Source organism: Anthonomus grandis, chromosome 17, assembly GCF_022605725.1.
Source record: "Anthonomus grandis grandis chromosome 17, icAntGran1.3, whole genome shotgun sequence".
NCBI lineage: Eukaryota > Metazoa > Arthropoda > Insecta > Coleoptera > Curculionidae > Anthonomus > Anthonomus grandis.
In genome coordinates, this window is record NC_065562.1 from 13,295,577 (window position 1) to 13,320,210 (window position 24,634).

Consider the following 24,634-nt stretch of genomic DNA (forward strand, 5'->3'; position numbering starts at 1 on the left):
TAGATTTAATTGTGAACAGTTAGTATGACACTCAAAAAAAATATGATAGATTGATATTTTTATAATTTTTTATTTGTTTTTTGAAATAGCAAATTATTTTATTTATGCAAGATTTTTTTATATACCTTTATAGTTTTTGTAATGTGGTTTATTAGTAGTTTATTTTTGTTTGGTTGTTTTTTTTATTAAAAAGATAAAATGTATCTGTTTTCATTTACAAAATAGAATAATTATTATATTACGTTAGTTTTTTATTCTTTTTGTGCTCATTCATAATTTTTTTTGGAGTTTTATTAACGTTTCTAATTAATATTTTAAATCTAAGTAAATTGAGTTCAAATTTTTAATTAGTAATAACTTTTTAATTAAATGAAATTTAATTTACTTTTTCAATTGCTCAAATGGTAATTTAGCTAACTTAAATTATTTTAATTTCATGTTATAAATATTTAAAATCCAAGTAAATTGAGTTCAAATTTTTAATTAGTAATAATTTTTTAATTAAATGAAATTTAATTTACTTTTTCAATCGCTCAAATGGTAATTTAGCTAACTTAAATTATTTTAATTTCATGTTCCTATTTATTTTTAACACCTTTCTTACTTATTATACTGTTTTTATAAATTAGATTTATTTAGGTATATTTTTATGACATCCTAAAAATATTTAGAAGTTTAAAAAAATAAAATTCCAGGAATGTTCTCGGAAAAGCATTGTGCTTACTAAAAAAATTATTAAATTGTAAGGATAAATTTTAAATAAATTATTGTAATTTTATACTTTAAATATTTAGTTTTACATGAAATATAATAAATTTCCCGTTATTTTGCCTTTCCATATAATTTTAGCAGTATTTATTTTTATTATATTTTTGTTTATTTTTATGTTAAGAAGAATTGAATTTCTTCTTAGTTTTTATATTTTTTTTACATTTGCGAAAATTTTATATAAATTTTTCCTACTTTACAAAAATGCTTTTTTTTAAATGCAATGCAACTTTGTTCGAACATCTTAGGAATATCACTTTAGGCAATAAAATTTTTATTCATATATGATATATTAATATTTGTATAATTTTTTATTTATCAATTTTCCATCTTATCATAATTTCTAAGAAAATTGACTTTTTAAAACACTTTTTTGAAATAATACATTAATTTATAGGCATTTTAACTTTCTTTTAATGTGATTAATTACTAATTAATTTTTTTGTTTAGTAATTTTTTTTATCAAAATATTAAGAAATTTTGTTAAATGATTTGTATATTTTTCGCTTTTTTTTAATTATATATAATTGTTTCTATTTTTAGACAGAATATAAAGAACATTAGTTTTTTTGTAAAATTTAATATGATCTTATACGAATATTTCAGGAATAAATATTAATATACTTATAATAAAAATATTATGAGAATATTCTGAAAAGTACTTATTAAAAAAATAAAAAAAATACGACAACTTTTTTACGTTAACTTTTTATATACTTTTATTGTTAAGTATGTTTTTTTTAATTATTGCTTTATTTACTTTTACGTGAAAATATATAAATTTTTAGACATATGTCCACAATTTTAGGTTTTGCTTTTTTTTTAAATAATGTCTCTTATTAATATATTATTTTTTCAATAAATGTAAAATAATTAATAAAACAATTGAGAAAATCATTTTCAGAAATGATTAATCATAAGAAACAATCCTTTGATGCATATTCCAAGAAAGTTTATTATATGAATATTATTGAAAGCACTAGAGAAATTCCTTGGTTAAGGCCTTGGTGCATTTTTTAGTTGTTCTATCGGCATTTTTATTTTTTGTTCTTTGTTATAGTTAGTTTTACAACCAAATAATATATTCCTTAATATATTTGTTTTTTATTCTTTTACTGCTTATTTATATTTTCTTACTAAGTTTTGACCGCGTTCATGTCTACTGAAGTAATTAAAATAACTGAGCTTTTGTTTTTGCTTCAAAATTCTTTTTAAGTAAATTATATTTATTTTTTTTAACATTGTCAACATTATTTTTAGTCCTTTTAATATCTTAATCATTGTCTAATTTTTTTTACTTTTTACTAAACATAAATAAATATTAATAAAAGATTTTATATAAAATATAAATTCGATAAAGCTGTTTCTTAATCTGGTTTTTAAATTTCCTAAAAAAATTATACAAGGCTAAATGGAATTTATAAAATGATAACACTATTTAAAAATAGGAAATGTTGAAAAAACTTAATATTTTAATTAGTATTTCTTTATACGGCCACATTGAAAATCTTACAAAAACCTTAAAATTAAAAAAAAATCGCTAGAAGTCTTTAAAAGCCAATTTTCAAGCAAAAATTCCAATATTTAGTATCTACCTTACGAACCCAACGACTTTTCGTACGTCCATAGCAGGTGCATCGCACCCCACAAAACCTGACGCATACCCCACTACTTCTTTAAATAAAAAAAAAATCCCGCCACAATTCACCTTGTGCACCATCACAAAAAAAAACCGAAAGAAAACAAAATCGTGCACCATGTGTTACATCATAATTACAATAATTCCGTTTTTTTTTGTGTGTCTTCTTCGTCGAGTCAGTTCAAACGAGGCATATGGGAAACCCATCGATGGGACAATGAGACGTCACTCTTCCGCGATGAAAAGGGTGAATTAGACCCTTAAGTGATCAGATTTGTCATAAGAAGTTGACGTGGGTCACAGCAGGTAGCTTGCTGGGGATTATTGAAAAATAACAGTTTTTTTATTAGCAGATGCTTTTTGACTTATAAAAGCATCAAATTTAATCAAAACAAATAAGCAAAAATTCCCCTAAGTTAGATTATAGTAAAAAAGGAATTATATCCACTTAAATTATGCATTAAATTAGTAATAATTGCCTACCTTTATATGTGTCATTCGATGGTAATACAAATTACTAGACGCAGTAAACCTTTTCAAGCAAACAGGACACTGGTGAGGCTTCTCACCACTGTGGATCCTCCTGTGTGTGTTTAGTGAGGACGATGTACTGAAGCCTTTGCCACAAACCATACAAACATGAGGTTTTTCTCCTAAATAACAAAAAAATGATTTAAAGACAATATATGTTCATTACTAGTCTAATACCTGTATGTGTCCTCATATGCCTTTTTAACAACGAAGGTCTATCAAAAGCTTTATTACATACTCCGCAAGGTAGTAGAGTTCGTTCTCTTGGTCTCGCCCTGGGGGTTGGCACGGTCGTTTCTGGTAAATCACCCTGTGAGGAGGCTGCCGATGAGTCATCTGACACCGATTTCCTTTCGTCATGTTCCGAAGGTGGTGACCCAGAGAGCGCTCTAGAGAGGAGCGACATCGAAAGGTCTAAGGGGGAGTCTGGAAGAAAAATTGATATTTCAGTCACTCCCCTACGGCAAAAACCAAAGTCAACCAAAGAACGAACAATGGATTATTTGATTCGTCGTCCTTTGACAGATTTATCGGATACTTTGCACAATTTAACATTTTGATTGGCTTTAATTGTCGTCTTTTGTGGCCGCTATTGTGCACTTTTAAGGCAAGAAGGATTGTCTTTTTAGTAGACGTCATTAAGGCATTGAATATTGGCGCAAGCAATGTTTATACAAAGTGCGTGATGAAATTTGTGTAGTTTGTAAAAAAGGGGACATATTACTGTAAATATGCATTTCCTTTTATGACAATTAATGTTGGGTTTTATACGGAAAACAATGACAAACGTTTCTCATACTATAAAATGTTTTGCACACAATTTTGTATGAGGAATGATATAGAAGCTTAAATTGTAGTATTATAGCAGTACTATATTTTGCATTTATACGCTATGAGAATAAAAATTGAAATTTTGTTAGTAATTTTTTTGTAATATATTGCTTACCACGGTTTTGTAGCAATTTTCTACGATTAGACAAATTCAACACACACAAACGTACTATTTTTAGGAAAGAATAATTTAAGTAAAATTCGTAAATGACCGTTTTATTTCTAATTTTTCCTTTTAAAACATTATTAAACATATTCATAAAAAACTGGAATTTCCTTATTGAGTAAAGCAAAGTGCGACATAGAGAAAAAAAATTGTTGTCAGCTTCGAGTATTAATAATATTTAAAGGTTGTCAATAGTTTATCATAGTGACAAGTGCAGGCGTGCTGATTAAACTTAATTTTTTTAAATTATTTATTAATTTTTACTTATTTAATTTTTTTAAACTGATCAAATATATGGGAGTATTTTAGTATGAATTTCTATGTATTTTAAATCACACTTTTATATCGAAAAAAGATTTTAGGAACCGCTAGTTATTTTAATATGGACTCCTACATTTTTCTTCTCAAAGTTAGATTTATTTACAAATGTAGAACGAATGAAAGGCGAATTTAATTCCTGTAGGAATCTTAAATTTGTTTGATTTTTAGTAGGAATCTTTACTTATTAGTAGCTTTCCTAGTAAGCCCTAGTATGTTTCTTGATTCATTAGTTTAATCCTTCATATACTTTGAATTATATTCAATTTATGACGACCCACTAGTAATTTTTTTAGAAACCTCTAGTTTGTCCAGCCCACGAAATGTTAGAAACTTAAAATATAAATAATTTTTTTTTATAATTCAAACACGCTGTATCTAGGACAGAAAGCACTTCTCGATATATGTTTTTATAACAAACTAGGGCTTATTTTTGACGTAGAATACGTGGTTAAAATTTCTTGGGTAAGATCTACTATGGAACCAACTATTTAAAAAAAAAGAGGTGCTAAAGTGAACAAGGAGTGATCTACACGCACCAGGGTGAGTAATAGAGAAACTAAGTAAAAATTCACTATTGAAATAGTAAAGTCAAGTGTTAAACTATTTCTCAAGGAACTTGACAAAAACAAACAAATATATGGGAGTATTTTACTGCGAACTTTTATTTATTTTAAATCACACTTTTATATGGAAGAAAGATTTTAGGAACCTCTACTTATTTTAATACGGATTTCTATATTTTTCTTCTCAAAGTCTATCCATTTACAAATGTCGAACGAATGAAAGGCAAATTTAATTTCTGTAGGAATCTTTACTTGGTTTGTTTAATTTTTTTATACACCCAAGTACCAGCACCCCCTGGTAATTTTCATAGGAACTCCTACTGTGTTTCCCGATATACTTTCATAAATATTGAAAATATGAAAAACCTCCAATTAATTTTTTTACAAACCTTTATTAAATGATAAACTATTTTTATTTCTTGAAAGATAATCCACTAGTTTTTCTATTTTTTTCGAAATCCCTAGTTTATTTCAATATACATTTTGAATTAAATTAAATTTATGATGACCCACTAGTATTTTTCTTAGAAACCCCTAGTTTTTTCATGATACACTTTTCCCTAATTTCAAACATAAGATAATTTATCACTAATTTTTTTAGAAACCTCTAGTTTATCCAGACTATTTGCACAGAAATAGTAAAAATTAACTCTTGAAAAAGTGAGGTCAAGTGTAAAAATATTCCTCAAGAAACTTGACAAAAACAAACAAATATATGGGAGTATTTTACTACGAACTTTTATTTATTTTAAATCACATTTTTATATCGAAGAAAGATTTTAGGAACCGCTACTTATTTTAATACGGACTCCTATATTTTTCTTCTCAAAGTTAGTATTCATTTACAAATGTCGAACGAATGAAAGGCAAATTTAATTTCTGTACGAATCTTTACTTGGTTTGTTCAGTTTTTTTATGCACCCTAGTACAAACATCCTCTAGAAACCCCTAGTATGTTTCCCGATACACTTTTATATAAATTGAAAGTACAAAAAACCTCTAATTATATCTGTAGAACCCCCTAGTTTATTTATTCATACATTTTGAATTATGACCACTAGTTATTTTTTAGAAACCCCTAGTTTGTTTCACGATAAATTGCTTTTATTTCTTCGAAGATCCATTCCACAGATCCAACCCACTAGTTTTTTTGAGAAACCCCTGATTTGTTTCATTTTACATTTTAATATATATTAAATTTATGATGACCAACTAGTAATTTTTTTAGAAACCCCTAGTTTTTTCATAGTACACTTTTTCGTATAACATAAGATGCTTGACGTTACGTAATTTTTTAGAAACCTAGTTTGTCTAGCCCACTTTCATCGAAATATTAAGAACTGGTTGGATAACTTGAACTTCAAGTATAATTAAAAGACTTTTTTCTCTTATAATTTTAACACCGAGAGGAAGCACTGCTCAATATATGTTTATAACAAACTAGGGCTTATTTATGACATAGAATACCTGCTTAAATTTTTTTCAAGATCTAATCCATATATGGAACCAGTTATTTTAAGAAAGATGTGCTGATGTGAACAAGAAGTCACCTACTCGCACCAGAGTGATTAATAGGAGTGGTCAAAGAGAAACTTAGTTCGAAATATTTCTGTTTTATTAAGATAAAATTAATACGATAATAATTCCAAACTTCTTACTCCCTACGCAATTTTTCTGCCCGAAACTTACCTTCTAAAATAGAGTCCATCGTCTGCCTATACAAATTGGCCCTCATCCTAACGAAAAACAGTTCTTCAGGTCTCTCGGGCAAATAGTAAACCATCAGTTCGGTATCGGGTGCAATCGGTTTTACAGCCTCGTAAACAGGTTCGCCCCTCACTTTCGTTGCTACGAAGTTCACCGAGGGGTTGAAGGCTGTAGCAACCCTTACAAAACGCACCCAGTTACAGTGCCGGACTTTGTGGCCCATGCTGCTCGAGGTGATTTCGTCAAAGCAGCCGAACCTATGCCGGATCTGTAACAAATCAACATTATAAGTATGCATATATTGGTATAACTTATATATTATACCATCCAAATAAAAGAAAAATATGCATCGTATTTAATCAAGTTAATAAAATTAATATAAATGTTGGGAAAATAGAGAAAATATGGTTTTCATTCAAAATAAGCAGAACATGTTAAAAAAGTTGTTAAATATTATTTATATTGCACTAAAAACTCACTGGAGTCTAAAACTGAGACCATAAAAGATATTTTATTCAAAAAGGCAATATAGCCTTATAAGTTATGCATAAAAATATTATTTTATTTTATTAAATAGGTCTCCAAGCACCTTTCGTGTCTCCCTTTCTGCCTAATTAAAACAGCGAAAACCGCCACTGAAATATTTTAAACATTTTCAAGTTGATGCCTGGCGCTATTGTACTTCATTGTGTCATATTGCATCTACAATAGAAAATCATGGTCTCTATAAAATAAGAAATAGGCAGAACAAAAAAAAATGCTTTTTATTTTCTAAGACTGTTTCTTATATTATTTAATCTTAAAATCCTTAAAGTTATAATAATAATAAATAATCTTGATCCTCGACCACTTATACACGCAACTTTACAGTAAATCCAATAAATTTTTGCACAATTCCCCTTTCTTGCATGATCGATCAATCTAAACCTGAAAAAATGCCCGTTAATGCACTTTATGCATCCTGCTAGACACTATCTGATGCACATGAACGATCTAACTTAACAGCCCGGCCATCAATCAAAAGATATTCCTTCCAGCTTCACTGCACATACGTCGCCTTTATATTATTATACATAAAATACAACCCAGTAGCACTGGCCATCCAGTAAACCGATTTTTTCCACCATGGAAAATGATTCTAAATTACACGGTGCTTCGCTATGCAAATACACTTTAGACGGGAATGTGGCGAAATAGCGGTTATTTTCAAAAGGTTTAGCGGTTATAGAACCGCGAGGGTAAAAAAAGGAGCGCACCAAATAGCGGTGTAAGCATGCATAAGAAATTATTATAATCTTTATATCGGCGATTAGGTATGTATTTTGCTTGATCTTATCGGTCTTTAGAGGCTTGGCTTATAGCTCCTGATTTTACTTTTTTTTTTCGTGTATTAGTTATAATGGTTATAATTAATAACTAAAGGCTCAGTAGATCCGCTTTTTAAATAAGGAAAATAACCCTTAATAATAATTATTTTACCGAACTTTTTTTTGAAAAATGGTAATAATATTTACCTATATTGTCCTTAACAAACCTATATTAGAGAAAAACCATAATTAATTAATTTTTTTTCAAAATATGTATTAAAATGTGTATACCTTAATCGGAAATTATAGTTGTTTTTATTACATTTTTTCATACTAAAATTCTCTCTATTTATTATGTTTTTATTTTAGTTTTTTATTATGTTACGAGATATATTTAAATTGACGTTTTATTAAAAGCAACTTTTTAAAATGCACCTTGAAGCTTATAACAGGTTCTTTCGATCATCTAAATCTATGTACTAATTGTATTGTGTCCAATTGATGAGAAAAATTTTAAATAATGGTGATTAATTATTGTACAGAAACAACAAATCTTAAGGACAAAACTTCTCCTAACTTTTTATTCAACGGCTTGTAAATTGAAAATTTGTACTGACGTACTTGTTAACCGAATATTTTTAAATTTTTTGTATTATTAATGAAATATTTCATTTTAAAGACTTATGAAAATATGAGCATTAACGTCTTCATATTCGTTTTCATAGATTGAAATTTAAGAAAACTTTCGGAAAAAATGGAGATGTGGTACCACTCCGTTTTTATTTTGTTATTTTTAGTTCTGATTATTTATTCTGTTGTTCCAATGTTAACTAATTTTGGTTAAAAAAGTTGAAGGTTTGAATTTTCTTAGTTGAAACACAAGTAATGATATCGTCCAGGTACAATTTAATGAGTAGAATTTTAAAAGACAGTAATGACAAGCAACTAATTTGTAGTTCTGTCATAACTATATTGGCACAAATTGGAGAGAGAAACTACCCATTTCTAATCCAAAAATATGTTTATGCAAATTACCCTCAAAATTAAAATAATTATTGTCAAAGGTAAAATTTAATAACTAAAGAAATTGATCTATTTTCAGATGACAATGTGGTTGAATTTATGATCATTTTCTTTGCAAGTTGTATAATTAGGTCTGTTGGAATATTGTTAAATAAGGACACCACACCTAACAAAATCAGATTTGGGGTTATAATAAAATTCTAAATTGTTAAGACGAATTTAAAAGAATTTTTGGTATACTGTTCATCAGTATTAACGTATATAAATACTCGTATGGGCCTAAGTGTATACTTTTCTTTTTGTATTTTCGTATTTTCCAAAGTAAGTTTTTTTTATTATTTCAAAATCAGATGTAAGAGAATTGGATAGTATTTCAATTATCTTATTTATATATAAACGCAAATTTGCTTTGGCTAAAAAATCAGCTATATTATAAAAATTTTAGGACATTTTATTGATTTGAACAATGATTAAAATAGGGCCCAAAATTAACATAACTACATCAAAATTAAAAAATTAGCAGTTAAACAAAAACAAATTCACATAAGGTTATGAGTTACCTACTGAGAATGTCCATTGATGGATTCTTTCCATATAACGACTTCCAAAAGAATGACTACGTTCTTACTAAATGTGCTAGTTACGGATACTAACTGCATATTAATTGTATGATAAGCCTTTGTCAGAAAACATATTTTATTTTAAACCGGTTCAGCAGCTATAGGGCTTTAGTTAAGTTAGGTTAATTATAATCCGTTCTTAAACAAATTTATTTTTTTCTTAAAAACAAATGCTCGTAGGTACTGGCGCTACTGGCTGCTAGCTATTTAACTGGCGCAGTCAGTAGGATTAGGTATAAAACCTTTATTCTCAACCTGTGCCTCTAAATATTAAATAATAATTCCTAAAACCGAATACTCATGTGTTGTTTAAGGCAAAATGTCGAGAAGTACACTCAGAAATATACCTTTGTGAAGAAAACATTCCCCTTATTATATCAGAAGACCCACCATGTAAAGTTCAGATGATAATGTGTTCAAAACATCCTTGAAATGATTGAGCCATGTAGACTCAAGTCTTTGCAAATCCAGAAACTTGAACAAGGAGAACGGATTGCGTCTCATCACAGGAAACTGTAGCTGTACAGCAGTACGGCCAAAATAAAGACAATATTCCAATACAAGGCACTGTTTCCCTAGAAGTTAATCTCAGTTGTAGGATGTACATCCAGGGCTTGCAAATTAGAAGCTACCATGATAGCAAAAACTCATTCCACTACATGGAGATGCCAAACTTGATATCTAATGCGAATATTAGCCGTTAGCCTTTAAACTCAACAATCTTAACTTCGATGAATTGAGAAATATACAAACCATGATTGATACCCAGGATAACAAATTAGAAGAAACCAGCTATAGACCTATTCAAAATGCACGAGTCCTATGGACCATTATCTTCTACTTCTACTTGCGGATATTAAATGCATTGTTTGGGTTGAAGACACAAGAGACATACTTCAAGTGAGTTCTGACAAAGGCAAAGTACACTATATTAATGGAGATCCTATGATTAAAATATCTGTAAGTAAAGTAATACTTTCAAATCTGCTGCACGCACTCTAAAGGAATATTATTGATATGATAAATAACTTTACATGGCTGTTTTATTAGAGAAAATTTGATCATTTTGCATTTGGAGATGAAGAGATCGATCCGTGGCACCAAAGTGCCGGGTTTTTGAGATCATCCTAAAGTGCAAGGCAGTTATTTAAATTAAAAATTTAAAAACTTAATCATGCCACTCATCAGGTTTGATAACCTTAACTCATGAACAAGTTAAGGTTATCAAATAGGATGAAATAATCGTAACCATTTTCAATATCGAATTTGATATCATTGAAAAAGTTAAACAGCAGAGGACCTAGGTGACCCCTTTAACACTTATAAGGAGACTGATAATGGAAACGATGTAAAGTTGTTAATCCTAGCAAGTGATTTCTCGGGTGAGTGAGTGTGAAGTGATCGGGTCAGATCTTATTGCAAAAAAAACTACCAATACATACAGTATTGGAGTACTTTTTCCATACAAACTTAAAAAGTAACAATCACGTTATACGCAGATATCCAATTGTTGTCCTAAAAACTTATTGGAGTTTAATTTTACTATCTTACTGCGAATTGTTATGTCACCAATTTACCATCCAGCAATGTCATCTATTGCAATTGCATTAGTTCGTAATGGAGCGCAGACTCACCTGCATAAACTCCTTTAAGAAAGCCAGAGGATCTGGTATCACCAGTAAATTATAGACAGAATATAGAAATGTATCCATTTAAGACAACAGGAAGATCAATTACATAAAGTACGAACAATAGCAGGGTCAGAACAGAACCTTAAGGAGCACCCACAGTCACAGACAACCTGTTGTGTCACAGTAAAGAAAGATTGCAACTAATCCAGCATTGCTTCTCTAAGGCCATTCCTACAAAGCTAACCCAGCAAAATCTCATAGTGAAGTTAATCAATTGTTTTTCTTATATCACACAAATTTGCAAAAGCCTTTTCTCCCTGGTTCAGACTGAGGGATAATAACTACTAGTAAAGCTGCTCCTCAACCACTCTAAGACAAGACCAAGAAGCTTATTGAGTAAGATCTCATGTTGCACCCTGTCAAACGAGTCAGTGAACAAGTCAGTGAAAATGGATAAGCAAGAGCAGGTTCAGTTCTGCTGATGAATTCTCTTTAAAATCAAATTGTTCAACGATGGGAACCATATAACTCATTTTCAAAAAATTTTGGAAAATGATCTGTTTTAAGTGACTGATTATGTATAAAAAATAAAAAAGGATAAAGCAACAATTTTTAGGTAAAATGGGATGTATATTGTCAGGACTAGGTCATTTGTGATGGTTAAAACTTCTTAGGCTCGTGTAAATATCTAAGATTAAATTAGAAAAACCGCTTACGTTGTAAGAAGTAAAATTATTTGTCGAGGGTTTGTTCATGGCTAGAATGGTATACAATACAATACAATACAAAAAGATTTTATTTGTCAGTTTTATAATCAAGTTACATTTTTGTGTTCACTTATTTTATTATGACAAATAGGAGTGTCTCTCGATTAAAACAACCGTTTGCCTGCACCATCAGTAAACTGTAGTACAATTGAGACAACCCTTTTAAAGACCTTAAACAACTACTTATTAAACAGTTGCAATACATTTTAATTATTTATTAAAAAAAAATCGAATAGGAATGTAAAAACATTAAAAAAAAATCAAGGAAAACCACTAGGGAAAATATTAATAAAAAAAAGACATGCACCCTCATAAAGTTATATATCCTCAATGGAGAATGGGGATACCAGCTCTATACATAGAGCGTAAATAGTTAGTTGTAAATAGTAGCAAAAAATTACGATCTCGCTGCAGTCTTTCTGTCATTGAGAATTTGTGAAAACTTCCCAAAACTCAGTAAAGAATAAGTGTAATACCAACATTACAGAGGATTTCGTACTTCCTCAGTTTCTCTTAGACACAATAACAAAGCCTAGTTGATATTTTACATTGTATGTGCCAAAGATAAAATCCATTACCAATATGGTAATCAGGAGGCAGTCTAATTTCTGTGTATTTTTTTGTGAGCAGCCTTTTTCTAAATAATTTGTGATTTAGGATCCTGTAAAATTCATCTGGGGAACTCCCTACAGGCAATCTTTTAAAATGGTACAAGCATATCAATGGTAGTGTTGTATAAGAAGTTATCCCATGCTATATGTAATTGTAATGGTTCTCAAATAAATTAATTTTTTAAAAAATCAAATGCCCGGGAGCTACCATTTAACTCGCTTGACATTTTTGAACGTTAACGTACCCCTTGTCCATCTTAAATCGTACCTTGACCAAAGTGGTCTGAGCATTTATCCCTTCGGTGCAGATTCCTGTTGCCGTAAGAACACAGTAGCCAACGGAGTCGGTATACGGCAGGCAAATAAGGTCTGCCGGCGGCTTCCATTGTGGCGGCGTTTCGCCTTTGATCTCGTCGCGACCGCGCTTATCTTCAATTGCTACTGTTTATCCACAAAGAACCGCTCTTTAGCATTTTTTCGTATTCATTCTTACCTCTCTCGGGTTGTTTTTTTGCCAAGGGGAAACGACAGCCGGAGACCGATGTAGTACCTATACTAACTGATTCTCATGATTTCATTTGCTCTTTTTTCTTTGTTTCATGTATTTTACTTTTTTTTTGTTTTAAACTAGTTTGTACCTATCTCATATAATGTAAATATATATTGTTTATTATATAGAGGCCTAATTAAAGTAATATATACATGATAAGTGAGTAAGCTATTAACCGTAATAAATATCATAATCGTCGTCACGGCGAGTTAGGTGCTACCCCAAGAGTGAACGGATTACTTAACTTAGCGGAACACCCTTTACTTTTATCGACAAACCTAATTCACTTTGGCGTGAAATATGTTCGCACTTTGTAAGCTGATTTGTTAATGAATAATGATTTTATTGGAATAAATTAATTGTACTTGGCAAGGTACATGGTGCATTAATATACTTCAATAAGTATCATTTTACTCTACTTATCTCACTTTCATTAATTAAATAAAAAATGTGTTAATAAAGGCATAACTTTAGTGGCGACGATGCTCATTTTTTGATAATTTGCTTGTATTATGTAAAATGTGTTTTCTGTTAATTCTTAATTACTTAACCTCAGAATAATTATTTATAATAATTGAGGCTAAGATAAATTCTTTTGCCTTGACAAAAACTGAAAATTTTTCTTATCCTCTAGCACCATTCCTGCAGCTTGGAACCTAAATCACTTAATACAGACCTATTACCATTATAGATAATGTTTTAAATACTTATAATTAGTGGTCCACAAAAGAATTTAACATCTTATAACGATTAACCTAGTAAATACCGCGCAAATTACCTCTGAAACTCTGGATGTCTCTTCCAAATTGGATATCATATATAGTGACCTATAAAAAGCATTTGATAAGGTACTGGGTATCTAGCAAGGCGCAGTTTGTGTCTGTCAACGGCACTGCGTCTACAGACTACAGCTCCATCTCAGAAGTTCTACAGGGATTAGTTCTGGGACCTATTCTGTTTGACATCTTTATTAATGATACTTGTGAAGAACATGGCTGTGTAACTCTACTGTATGCAGACGACCTTAAGCTTCTCACCCATATTAACTTGTCCATCTCTCCAGAAGAATATTTACTTACTAATTGAGTGGTGTAAATTAAATAAGTTATCTATAAATAAATGTCAAATGCAATTGTTTATCATAAAATCTAATCCAGTTATCTTTAATTATTTAATGGATTACACCAGTTTGCTTACGTCTGTTCCTTTAAAGACTTGGGAGTTATCTTCGACAGTCTGCTATTGATTTATAAAATATTGTAAATAAAACATTTAAGACCATGGGGCTCCTTTCTAGTCTGTGAGTTTCATACCATTGATACGCTGAAAATATTTTTCTATGTTTTTGGGAGGTCAAAGTTGAAATATGCCTCAGTAGCTCACCAGAGTATAATACTTGCACAGAGGGCCTTGAAAGGGTCCAGAGAGGGTTCTTAAAGTTCCTCTTCTTTAAGACTCATTAATATTACCCTTTTAAAGGATCTACAAGAGAGGTTGCTTTCGACATTTGATATGCAGTCCCTGGCAACTAGAAAAAACTGCTTTTCCCAGATATTCTTGATAAATTGCTCAATAACCGAATTTATTACTCTGATCTGTTACCAATAGCTCTGATCTCTTAGAAACTACAACTACTATATTTTGGTTGAAGGGTGAGTCACCCTTTTAGCCCAATGCTTGAAACAGCACCACCCCTTTTGTGATATCTTAAATTAAAGGTCTTTTGGAGTAGTATTCACCTGCATAAGAACTCTCCTCAATTTTATACAGGGTCAAAGAAAGGTATAAGCTAAATCAAATAAATTCTGTTTTTAGAGATGCTTAAAATGCATTCCATTTTGGGCTAACCAAAAGTATAATCAATTTTCAAACTCATTTCTCACATTTTGAAACACTTCTCTTGGAATAGATGTACATTCTGTCATAGTCCGTTGCCAAACATCGTCAAGTGAAACTGGTTGCGTTTTAAACACTTTTTAAGTGACCTGAGAGAAAAAGTCGAGGGGTGTTAGGTCTGGTGATATCGTCGGCCATTCTACCAATTCACTTATCTGGAAACGCAACATGTTAAAATTGCCTTACAGGAAGAGCTTACTGGGGTGGTGTTACATTTGTTGAAGCTATAATAAATCTTCGTTTGATATATAGTGGTTGTAAAGCTGTTGCGCTTTTATAACTGTTAGATGTGTGTGTTATTGTTTTGTGTTTTGTGTTCACTTATGTGTTTTTCTTTTTGTAATTTTTAGTTGTTTTAATTGAATTTAACCTGTTTCAATTTTCTATTTAGGTTTAAGTTTGTTTTTTATTAGGTATTCTATATTAATATTTGGTTTATACCTGTTATGTAGTGTAAAGACAGTAAAAATGTAAAAAATATTGATGTTTACAGATTGTCTTTTACCTGGTACTATCAACTAGTAGCCACTTTGCTTAAAACTAATCGAATTAAATCAACGTTTATTTCTATAGACTTTACCCATAAAAATTATTACAACTCCCATTGATTTGAAAATAATTAATAATTTATTCCATAAATCAACTAAGAGTGTCCAGTGCCATTTAATGAATGAAAATCCCCGGTCTGCTCATAACCGACAATTATTTAAATTACAGTTTTAAAATTAAAAAAGGCGCACTCTCGAGACGCTAACCACTATGATACTTTCTTGATTAGATACGGATCGGTCATCCAAGGCGATCCAATGAGATAGAACGTCGCACATATAAGAAGATACAAGATCATAATTATAGGAAATCGAAATAAGCTACCGGGTAATAACAACGATACAGGGGCGAGCTTATAAACGCCACCTTATCATTATATTTCTGCTGGTTCGGTTGCCGCTGAAGAGATTTTTGCCACGAAGACTACGCGATGGACGGGGTCATTTTTTTTTATCTTTTTTTTTCATTTTGTTAATTCTCGTTCAAGAAGCGATCTGCGTGCAGATAGGGAGCCATCTCGATGCTGAGATGCATTATTCAGTAGCAAATCGATTAAGCAAATTATTTGTTATAAGAGTGCAACAAGGTGCGGGGTTGGAGAAAGAATAAGAGTATGTGCAGTGGTGGCGGTTTAGTTATTTTGTATTTTTTATTATTTTAATATACAGATTTAGAGGGACTTAAAAAATCTGTGTGCAAAATTGGGAACCAACAGGAGGAAAACTTTGGAAAATTATTAGAGTTTATTTGCCAATTTTATCTATTAAACTTTTGTGTTTAGTACTAATGGTAACGTTTACGAAGTACGTTGCTATTTACTCATAGCATTAAAATTGGCAAAAAACTGGTTATAGAAATAAAAAAACGTTCTTAAAAACCTTTAAAATTATGTACTTAAAAGCTGTAATGGTAAAAGATTTTTAACCAAATATCATGAGTTTATAAGCATATTTTGATTTTTTCATGTAGTCATTCTCAGGATATGATATTTTTATTTTTCAGTAATACCCACAAAGATATTTTCGTAAATTAAAATTTTCAATTTAAGGTATTTTATTATAATTTAAAGTGGAATTAAAGATGTGTAACATAAATAATTAAATTAAAATTATACAACAGTATAAATGTCCCTTAATATATATATTTAAATGTATAACAAATATTCTTTAATTCTCAGTAGCATTATAAAAAAAAATATCAAATAATTCCTGTAAGATTATCATTAGGGTGTAAGAAAAAACTGAAAAAAAGTACTAAGTTAATTATCAATAAAACATCCAAAAAAATAAATTAAATTAATATACAAGATAGTATTAATTAGTTACTATCACTTAAGAATTAAATTATTTACAAATATAAAGGGTTTATATAAGAAAATGTCCTCAAAAGATCAAAGAAATATAGATAGTTATGTAGACTATGTTATTATTTATGTATGTTATATAATATATATTTATGTATTTTATTTCATTCTTTGATTCTTAATTAAAAAAACTTTATGTTATTAGCAAAATACAACCCTTTATTAGTTTCGTGCCTCATATTCTTTAAAGTTATGCATTGTAAAGCCTTAATGATAATGTTTTTTTTTATTTCAGGTTATATACCGAGCTAAATTGTTAAGCAAATATCGTACGATTTCTGTGAATATTTCGACTTTTTTAAGTAGCCATCAAAATATGACATGTTTATTTTTCAGTTATGCCCACGAAGGATATTTAAAAAAATTAGTTTTACGTTTTAAGTTATTTTAATATAATTTAAAGTAATAAATAAGTTATTAAATAATATTGAGGAATCTAGTTACATAAAAAAATTTAAACGGTTGTTAGGAGGGTATATCTAATTTTATTATTTGTGTAGTTTAACGTTGTATTTTACTCTCTTATTATTTATTCGCTTAATTTTATTTTTACTTTTTACATTTACTAGTTTTATCAAGATATTATAAATATGTTTTAAAAAATTATAATATGTAATGTTGTACTTGTGTGTAGCAATATGCTAAATAAACAAACATTATTGTTATTATTAATTAAAGGTAAAAAAAAATAACTGGAAAAAAAAACTAAGCTACTATTAAAAAGTCAACAAAAATAAATTATAATAATAGACAAGGTGGTTTAAATTAGTTGCTAATTCTTAAGGATTATACTTTTAATAATTAATAAGGGTATAAATAAGAAAATGTTCTCGAAAGACTTTAAAGTTATGCACTGAAATGTCTTAATAGTAACATTTTAACCATTCATTGATAATAAAAATAATAACATTTAAATTATATTCTAAGCATAAGTTATTATAGAAATATCGTCTAACCCACGGCAATGTTTCAGCTATTTTGTTAGGTCATCGACATCGACGACAAATTTGGAAAAAAACCGTTTTTTTTTAACTGATTAAAGTTTTTTTGACCAATTTAATTTCTCGTTTTTGTGTCCATAATTTCCTTTAAAGTCATGCATAATCTTGGAAAAATGCATAATATTCTCTACATTACAAATTTACCCTGAAAACGAACTAATAATCAGCAATTCCTGGATCTGGAAAATTAAGGAGTTGATGATTCCATTGAAAGAATTAAACAATTTTTTTATCTAGGAGTTCTAATGAGCCTCATTTCTTTAGCGTTTTTAATTCAATTAGATCGAATGGAAGCTCTGGTTGCCCCCTGAATTTTTTTTTTAATTTAGGAAAAAATAGGATGAAAACCTGAACAAGGTATGAAATTTCTAAAAGTTTGTATGATAGTTTTATCCAATTAATTAATAACATATTAGAAAATATTTTTAGGTGATTTTAAAATTATGCATTTGTAACACTACAATCGTAACGTTTACGAAATTATGAAACAAATTTCGTAAAATGTATTTGCATCTTTCCAATGTTGATTTTTATTCATCCTCAGAGCACTAAAATTGGTACGAAGCTTATTATATAAGTTAGGAGATATGTAAGTTATATAAATAAGAAAACGTTCTTAAAAACCATTAAAGTTATGCATTGTAAAGCCTTAATGGTAACGTTTTTATTTATTTCAAGTCATAAACTATTTCATATCAAATATCGTTGAATATATATAGATATTTTAGTTTTGTTATTTAGTCGTCCTCAGAACATTTTGATTTTCCAGTTATGCCTATGAAAAGTATTTTTGTTAAACATATATAACAAAAAAAATTTATTTAAGTATAAGTAACAAAATTTGCCTCACATCCTTTAAAGTTATGCATTCTAAGACACTAGTAATAACGTTTTTATTTATTTGTTCGTATTAAAAAATGCTTAATTTGGAAAAAATTAAACGATATTATACAAAATAAGACATTATTTATATATCGTAAAATACACGGCTTCGCTTTGGCTATTTTGGTAAGTCATTCTCACAAAATTATTTAAAATAAAAAAATTAAATAAAATTGAAATTATGGAAACTTTTCTATATTAATCTTTGACAGAAGTTGGCTTTAAATTAAGTTAATTAAAAAAAACAATAACAAAACTTTATAAAAAATTGCTTGTAGGTAATTTGACTAAGAAAAATTAAACTAAAATTGATTTAACGCTGCTTAGTGCTTTAATTAGTTCAATTTAAATTTAATATTTTTTTTGAGTGTTAAAGATTTTTATTTAAAATACTATTAAAAATTTAAATTAAATATCGGAGTAAAAACAAGAAATTAGACGTAACATGTTAGTCATAAAATTTTATAAAAATTGACATAAATGAAATTTTAAAAAATCACAATTTTACAAAATTAACTAAAATTTAAGAAAAAAAGAAAATAAAATTGAATTTTTAAACTTTACTACAATAAACTTTAATAGAAGTCGGCTTTTAATTAAAATTTAAAATCAGCTTTAAATACAAAAAAAAAATATACCAAGTTTGCATAAAAAAATCTCAAAAAAACACTGCAATAAATTTTCATAGAAGTTTAATAGAAATGACTTTTACTTAAATTAAATTTAATAGAAAAGTCGAGTAAAGTTTCAAAAAATGTATGTTTAAGGTTTTAATAAAAAAGAATAATATTTTTTGCATATTTTGATAAATAATACAAAATAGGGCTACAAATCTAATACTTATAGTATACTTAATAAGTAATAAGTAAACCAACGAATTCGATTTAAAGAAAATCTTTTAAATTCATAGTTTATTTAAAAAAAAATATATTTTTCGATTTTTTTTTTATTAATAAGAATTTTATTTTAAATAGGTAATTTTTGTAGTGAAGACCAATAAATTTGAAAATAAACGTTTTCTTTTCAGTCATGAAGGATATTTGAATAAATTTAATTTCTCGTTTTTTGTTCGTAATTGCCTTTAAAATTATGCATTATAATCCGGTAAATCATCCATATGAAAAAAATCAGAGGCCATCCAAGAGAATTTTGTATATCCTCTACATATTAAACGTTAGAACGAACTCATAATAAAAAATTCCCGAATTTATAATTTTTTGTTATTTAAGAGTTAATGATTCCACTAAATATATAAAAAACTTTTACTCGGGAAACCTACTGAGCTTCACTTCTTTGCCGTTTCTTAGTCATGGTAGAAGGTGCGAACAATTTTCCAATATTTCTAACTTGGACCTCTCATGTTGGTATCATTTTCGAAAGCTCTGACGAAGAGAATAATTTAACATATTTTTATGATAATGTCTCCGCCTCTGACCAACTAAAGGTAATATACGAACTCCATGCTTCTATATCTCCCCATAAGAGATATGAAAAGATACGGCCGGGGCTTCTGTAGCTTCAGAACGAAGTGCATGCGAGATTATTATTAAAATATTAAAAACGGGGCCGGTTATAAATTGAAAGCGTCAAAAAAGGAGATTGCAAATAGCTTTTTGCGTTTAACGTTTATGGGATGCGATGACGGTAATGGAACCCCTTGAAGAATGCAAAAGGTGCTTTCTGGTTATATGATTATATTCTTATGTAAAAATCAGCTGACAGATAAAGATTTAGACCTCCCTGTATACAAATTAAATATTAAACTTTTTTTTTTACTTTTAATTAAATCCTTCAAATAGCCCAAGTATATTCGGACAATCATCGGTTCCCATTTAGTCATGCGGTCGTTTTTTCTGATCGATCGCGTAATTTGAAAAACCAGATCACAACCGATCTACCACGTCGATGGAATCGCACAGACGATCATTTTTCTCAATTCGATCGTTCGAAAAACCGGAACTAATGTCGCGTTTTACGCTTTAAGAATGGAAGATCACTATTTTAAAAAAATTACACTGGTATTATCGGAGGACATTTGCCTTATTGCCTATTATACAGGGTGTTCTTATGAAATTTTCATAGGAAATTATAGTATTTTCTCGCTGTTTTCTAAGTCTGACACTCATAGTTGGATGTTGGTTTATGGCTGTACTGAGCTGGCTCTGAAATCCATATATCATTGACGTTATCAATGATGTTGTTCTCCCTTAGGTTAATGTTTAAAGTAGTTTCCAATATATTCATTACAGGTTCGCTTATATCAATTTTAGCTTAATACGTGTCTCTTTGAGTTGTGACAGAGTTTCGGAATCTTTTGTTAACTAAGATGTCGTGTAGCGAATTTTTTGTTTAACTACCGGAAAAATTAATTAATCGCCTAAATAAAAATCTAAAATTAAAGTGAACTTATCTATATAGAAATTTTAAATTGTCTTTTAGGAAAGTCAGTTTAAAAAAATTACAATATTAAAAAGAGCTTCTTTGTCACAAAATTTCATAGAAGCCAGTCTGTAATTTAATTTAAAAAAATTTCTTGGTTAAATAATAATGTCATAAATAAGATATCTGTAACAAAATTTTAAAAAATCTGTAATAAAATTCATAAAAGCTTGCTAATATTTAATTTGAATAAACAAAAATAATAAATTCAATTTAATTAAACCTGGCTTGTCATGTATATAATTTTATTAAAAAATATTAATTTATTGTCATTCAACTTCTTTATATAAAAATTTTATTTTGGCTTTTAGTTAACTCAGTTTAAAAACAGAAATTAAATTAAAAATAAACCTCTCTGTAGAAAAATTTTATAAGAGTTTGTTGGTGGTTCATTTTTAACTTTTTAGATTAATGCTAAGTAAAAATATTATTATTATCATTAACAAAGAAAGTTAAATTAAATTAATAATGCTTGTAGTTTAATTAATTTAATTATCTAAAACACTTAATTAGTTTTTTAAGTATTAAAGATTTTGATTTAAAAAACTATTACTCTCCTTAGCAAAATTTTACAGCATTACAAAATTAGTTAAAATTAAATAAAAATTAATTTAAATAAATGTTCTTATAATTAACTTTGATAAAATATAGGTTTGTAATTAATTCAAGTTGAAAAAATCTTTCTATCAAAACTTCATAAATTTATAAAAATAAAAAAAGTAAATAAACTTTTCTTTAATTCATTCTTATAGAAGTGGGATGGTAGTTAATCTAATTAAAAAAAATCAATTAAAGAAATATGTAACAAATTTTCAAGGTATTAAAAAATAAATTAAATATCTAAATAATAAACAAGAAATTTAACATATGTACCACTGACATGTAGTTATTCTTTATTTTACAAAAATATAAATAAAAAAATCTCCTTTACACAAGACTCTACAATTTTACACAATTAGTTAAAACTGAAAAAAAAAATAAAATTGAATTTAAATAAATTTATTTTTACAAGCTTTGATTGAAGTTTGCTGGTAATTAAAATAAATCAAATATAAAAATAAAATAATAAATGTATAGCAAATTTTCAAAAGGAGTTAATTTGAATAAAAAAGTTTTAATTAAAATTGGCTTGTAATTTAGTTACTTTATTTAACGAAAATTATTTCAATTCACTGGTTGTAGAATTTAAAAAAAAATATTTGAAAAGCAGATATTAATTTACATATATTAAAAATAAAATCTTTGTAATAAAATTTTATAAAAATTACTTGCACCTAATTTAAATTATAACAAAAATCAAATTAAAAGAAGTCCTTTAATAAAATTTCACCATTTTACAAAATTTAAAAAAAAAAATAAAAAAGGAGGAGACAGATTTTCGAGTGTTAAACTTTGATAGAAGTACCTTGTAATTAATTTGCAACAAATTTTTATAAAAGGAATTATTGAGGAAATTTTTTGTTTTTGTATGTATGCTTTCTATTTATGCTAAATAAAAATTATTATTATTATTATTAAAAGTTTGCTTAAAGTTAATTTGAATTAAAAAATTCAATTAAATTAAATTAAAGCTGGTTTGTAATTAAGTTATTTAGTTAAAAACAAATTTAATTAATTTTTCAAATTTTAAGTAATTATTATTTAAAAATCTTAAAAAAAATAAATTAAATATATGATTTTAAGAGAACAAAATATTCTGAAAATATGAAACTAAAATTAATATTTTTGTAATAAAATTTCATGAAATTGGCCTTATAGCTATAAAAGAGTAATTAAAACAAAAAACAATAAAATTTCATAATTTAAAAAAAATAACTAAAATAAAAGAAAGTAAATAGATTTTAATTTAAATAAATATTCTTATAATAAACTTCGATAGAATTTATAAAACAAAATCAAAATTTTAGGCTGCTAATAAAATTTAATTTAAATGGACCTTCTTGTATTAATTACAATTAGATACAAGTTGGCTAATATTTAATTTAAATTAAAACAAAAGCTGATAAGGAAATTTTTGTTTACCAAAATTTTGTTTAAGTTTGCTTGTAGTTAATTTAAATTAAAAGTTAGGTAATTAAATAAAAAAAAAATTCTACAATACCAAAAATAATAAATTAAAATAAACGTCTTTTTAGGAATAGTTCATAAAGGCTAATAAAAAACATAGTTTTTTGCATATTATCTTTAAACAAATAAAAAATTATTACTTTTTTTAATAGACAATTTTTATTGTGTTTATTTTAAATTTCTACAATGTTAGTATATACAAATTTAATTAAATATAATAAAAGAGTTTCCTCAGCTAGATTTTTTTTTCAATTTACTTAACTTTGACTCCTTTGACAAGTTTTATATTAAAAATCCGGTTAGAAAGACAAAACACCTTTTATTAAAAACCAATATAATATCCAATATAGTCATAAAATCCACTTCATTTCCTGCATATTGCTTAACGTCATACAATTATTCAAATCGAATCCAGCTATAACATTAAACATGTCAATTAATATAAGAACAAATAACGAATTTTCTTGCAACGCCGTGTTCGACATAAAAGCGTTACTTTATGTTTATTACTCATTGGGTATTTAACAAAGTAACTTTACCAAGAACAGGTGGAATTATGAATAGACAATTAGACGATTTTTTTTTCTTAGCTATACCACAAGAATTTCCTGTGATTGCTAATGGTGGAAACGTTTGAGAAATTAATTAAGTATACAAGGAGAACCAAACTTTTTTTGCGAGGAAATATGTGATCGGAAGACATTTTATCAATTCAACTTCCAAAGTTTCTTACCTAGTTGACTGTTGACTTCTTTCATATTTTATTAAACTTAAGTAATTTTTATTCTTCTAAATCTTATTTGATAGTAACTTATCATATAATTAGAAGTAATTTTTCTTAAAATATAAAATTCCTCATTCTTGTTGTATGGACTTATATATATATACTGTGATTTTCAACATTATTTTTAATGATAAGCCGCGAGCGTCAGACTAAAAAATCTACATTTCAAATTAATTCAAAATACATAAATGTACTTTGCTGTAACAACGTTATAGTGCTGCCCTGTAGATATTGTTACAAACTTATTATTCAATCATTGTTCGTTCATTACATCTTTTTCCGACTGACGAAAGAAGGTAAAGACGAGAAGGAGAGCGACCATGTCTGGACGCGTTCTGGGAGGTACTTTTTACACGAGTTTCAATTTTTCAATTTGACAGAATGTTTGTTTTAGGCAACGAAGCAAAAAATTAACTCAGGTCTCAGATTGAAATCGTCGTTTATCGGGATGATACGGACGATAAAAAAAACTAGAAAGATTGATGTGCAACAGTAACGATAAAATTGGTTTGTTATGAACGATGAATGGCCGTTTCGTGGGAAATGGAATTATGTGTGTCAGGATTGTACGTCGTCGGGGATTAGTTGTCGAATTTAACGCTTATTTGACGGTAAAAA

General features: G+C 28.0%; 1 protein-coding gene across 1 annotated transcript in view; it reads right to left on the reverse strand.

Moving 5' to 3' along the window:
- LOC126746284 (zinc finger protein 84-like) overlaps positions 1 to 24,634 on the reverse strand; it is a 153,671-nt gene that overhangs the window by 26,890 nt on the left and 102,147 nt on the right. Inside the window, exons 2-4 of the mRNA XM_050454453.1 lie at positions 6,509 to 6,794; positions 3,116 to 3,364; positions 2,891 to 3,060 (exon numbers count right to left, since the gene is read on the reverse strand). Of these exons, the coding sequence (XP_050310410.1) occupies positions 2,891 to 3,060; positions 3,116 to 3,364; positions 6,509 to 6,794 (705 nt within the window). The remainder of the gene's footprint in view (positions 1 to 2,890; positions 3,061 to 3,115; positions 3,365 to 6,508; positions 6,795 to 24,634) is intronic.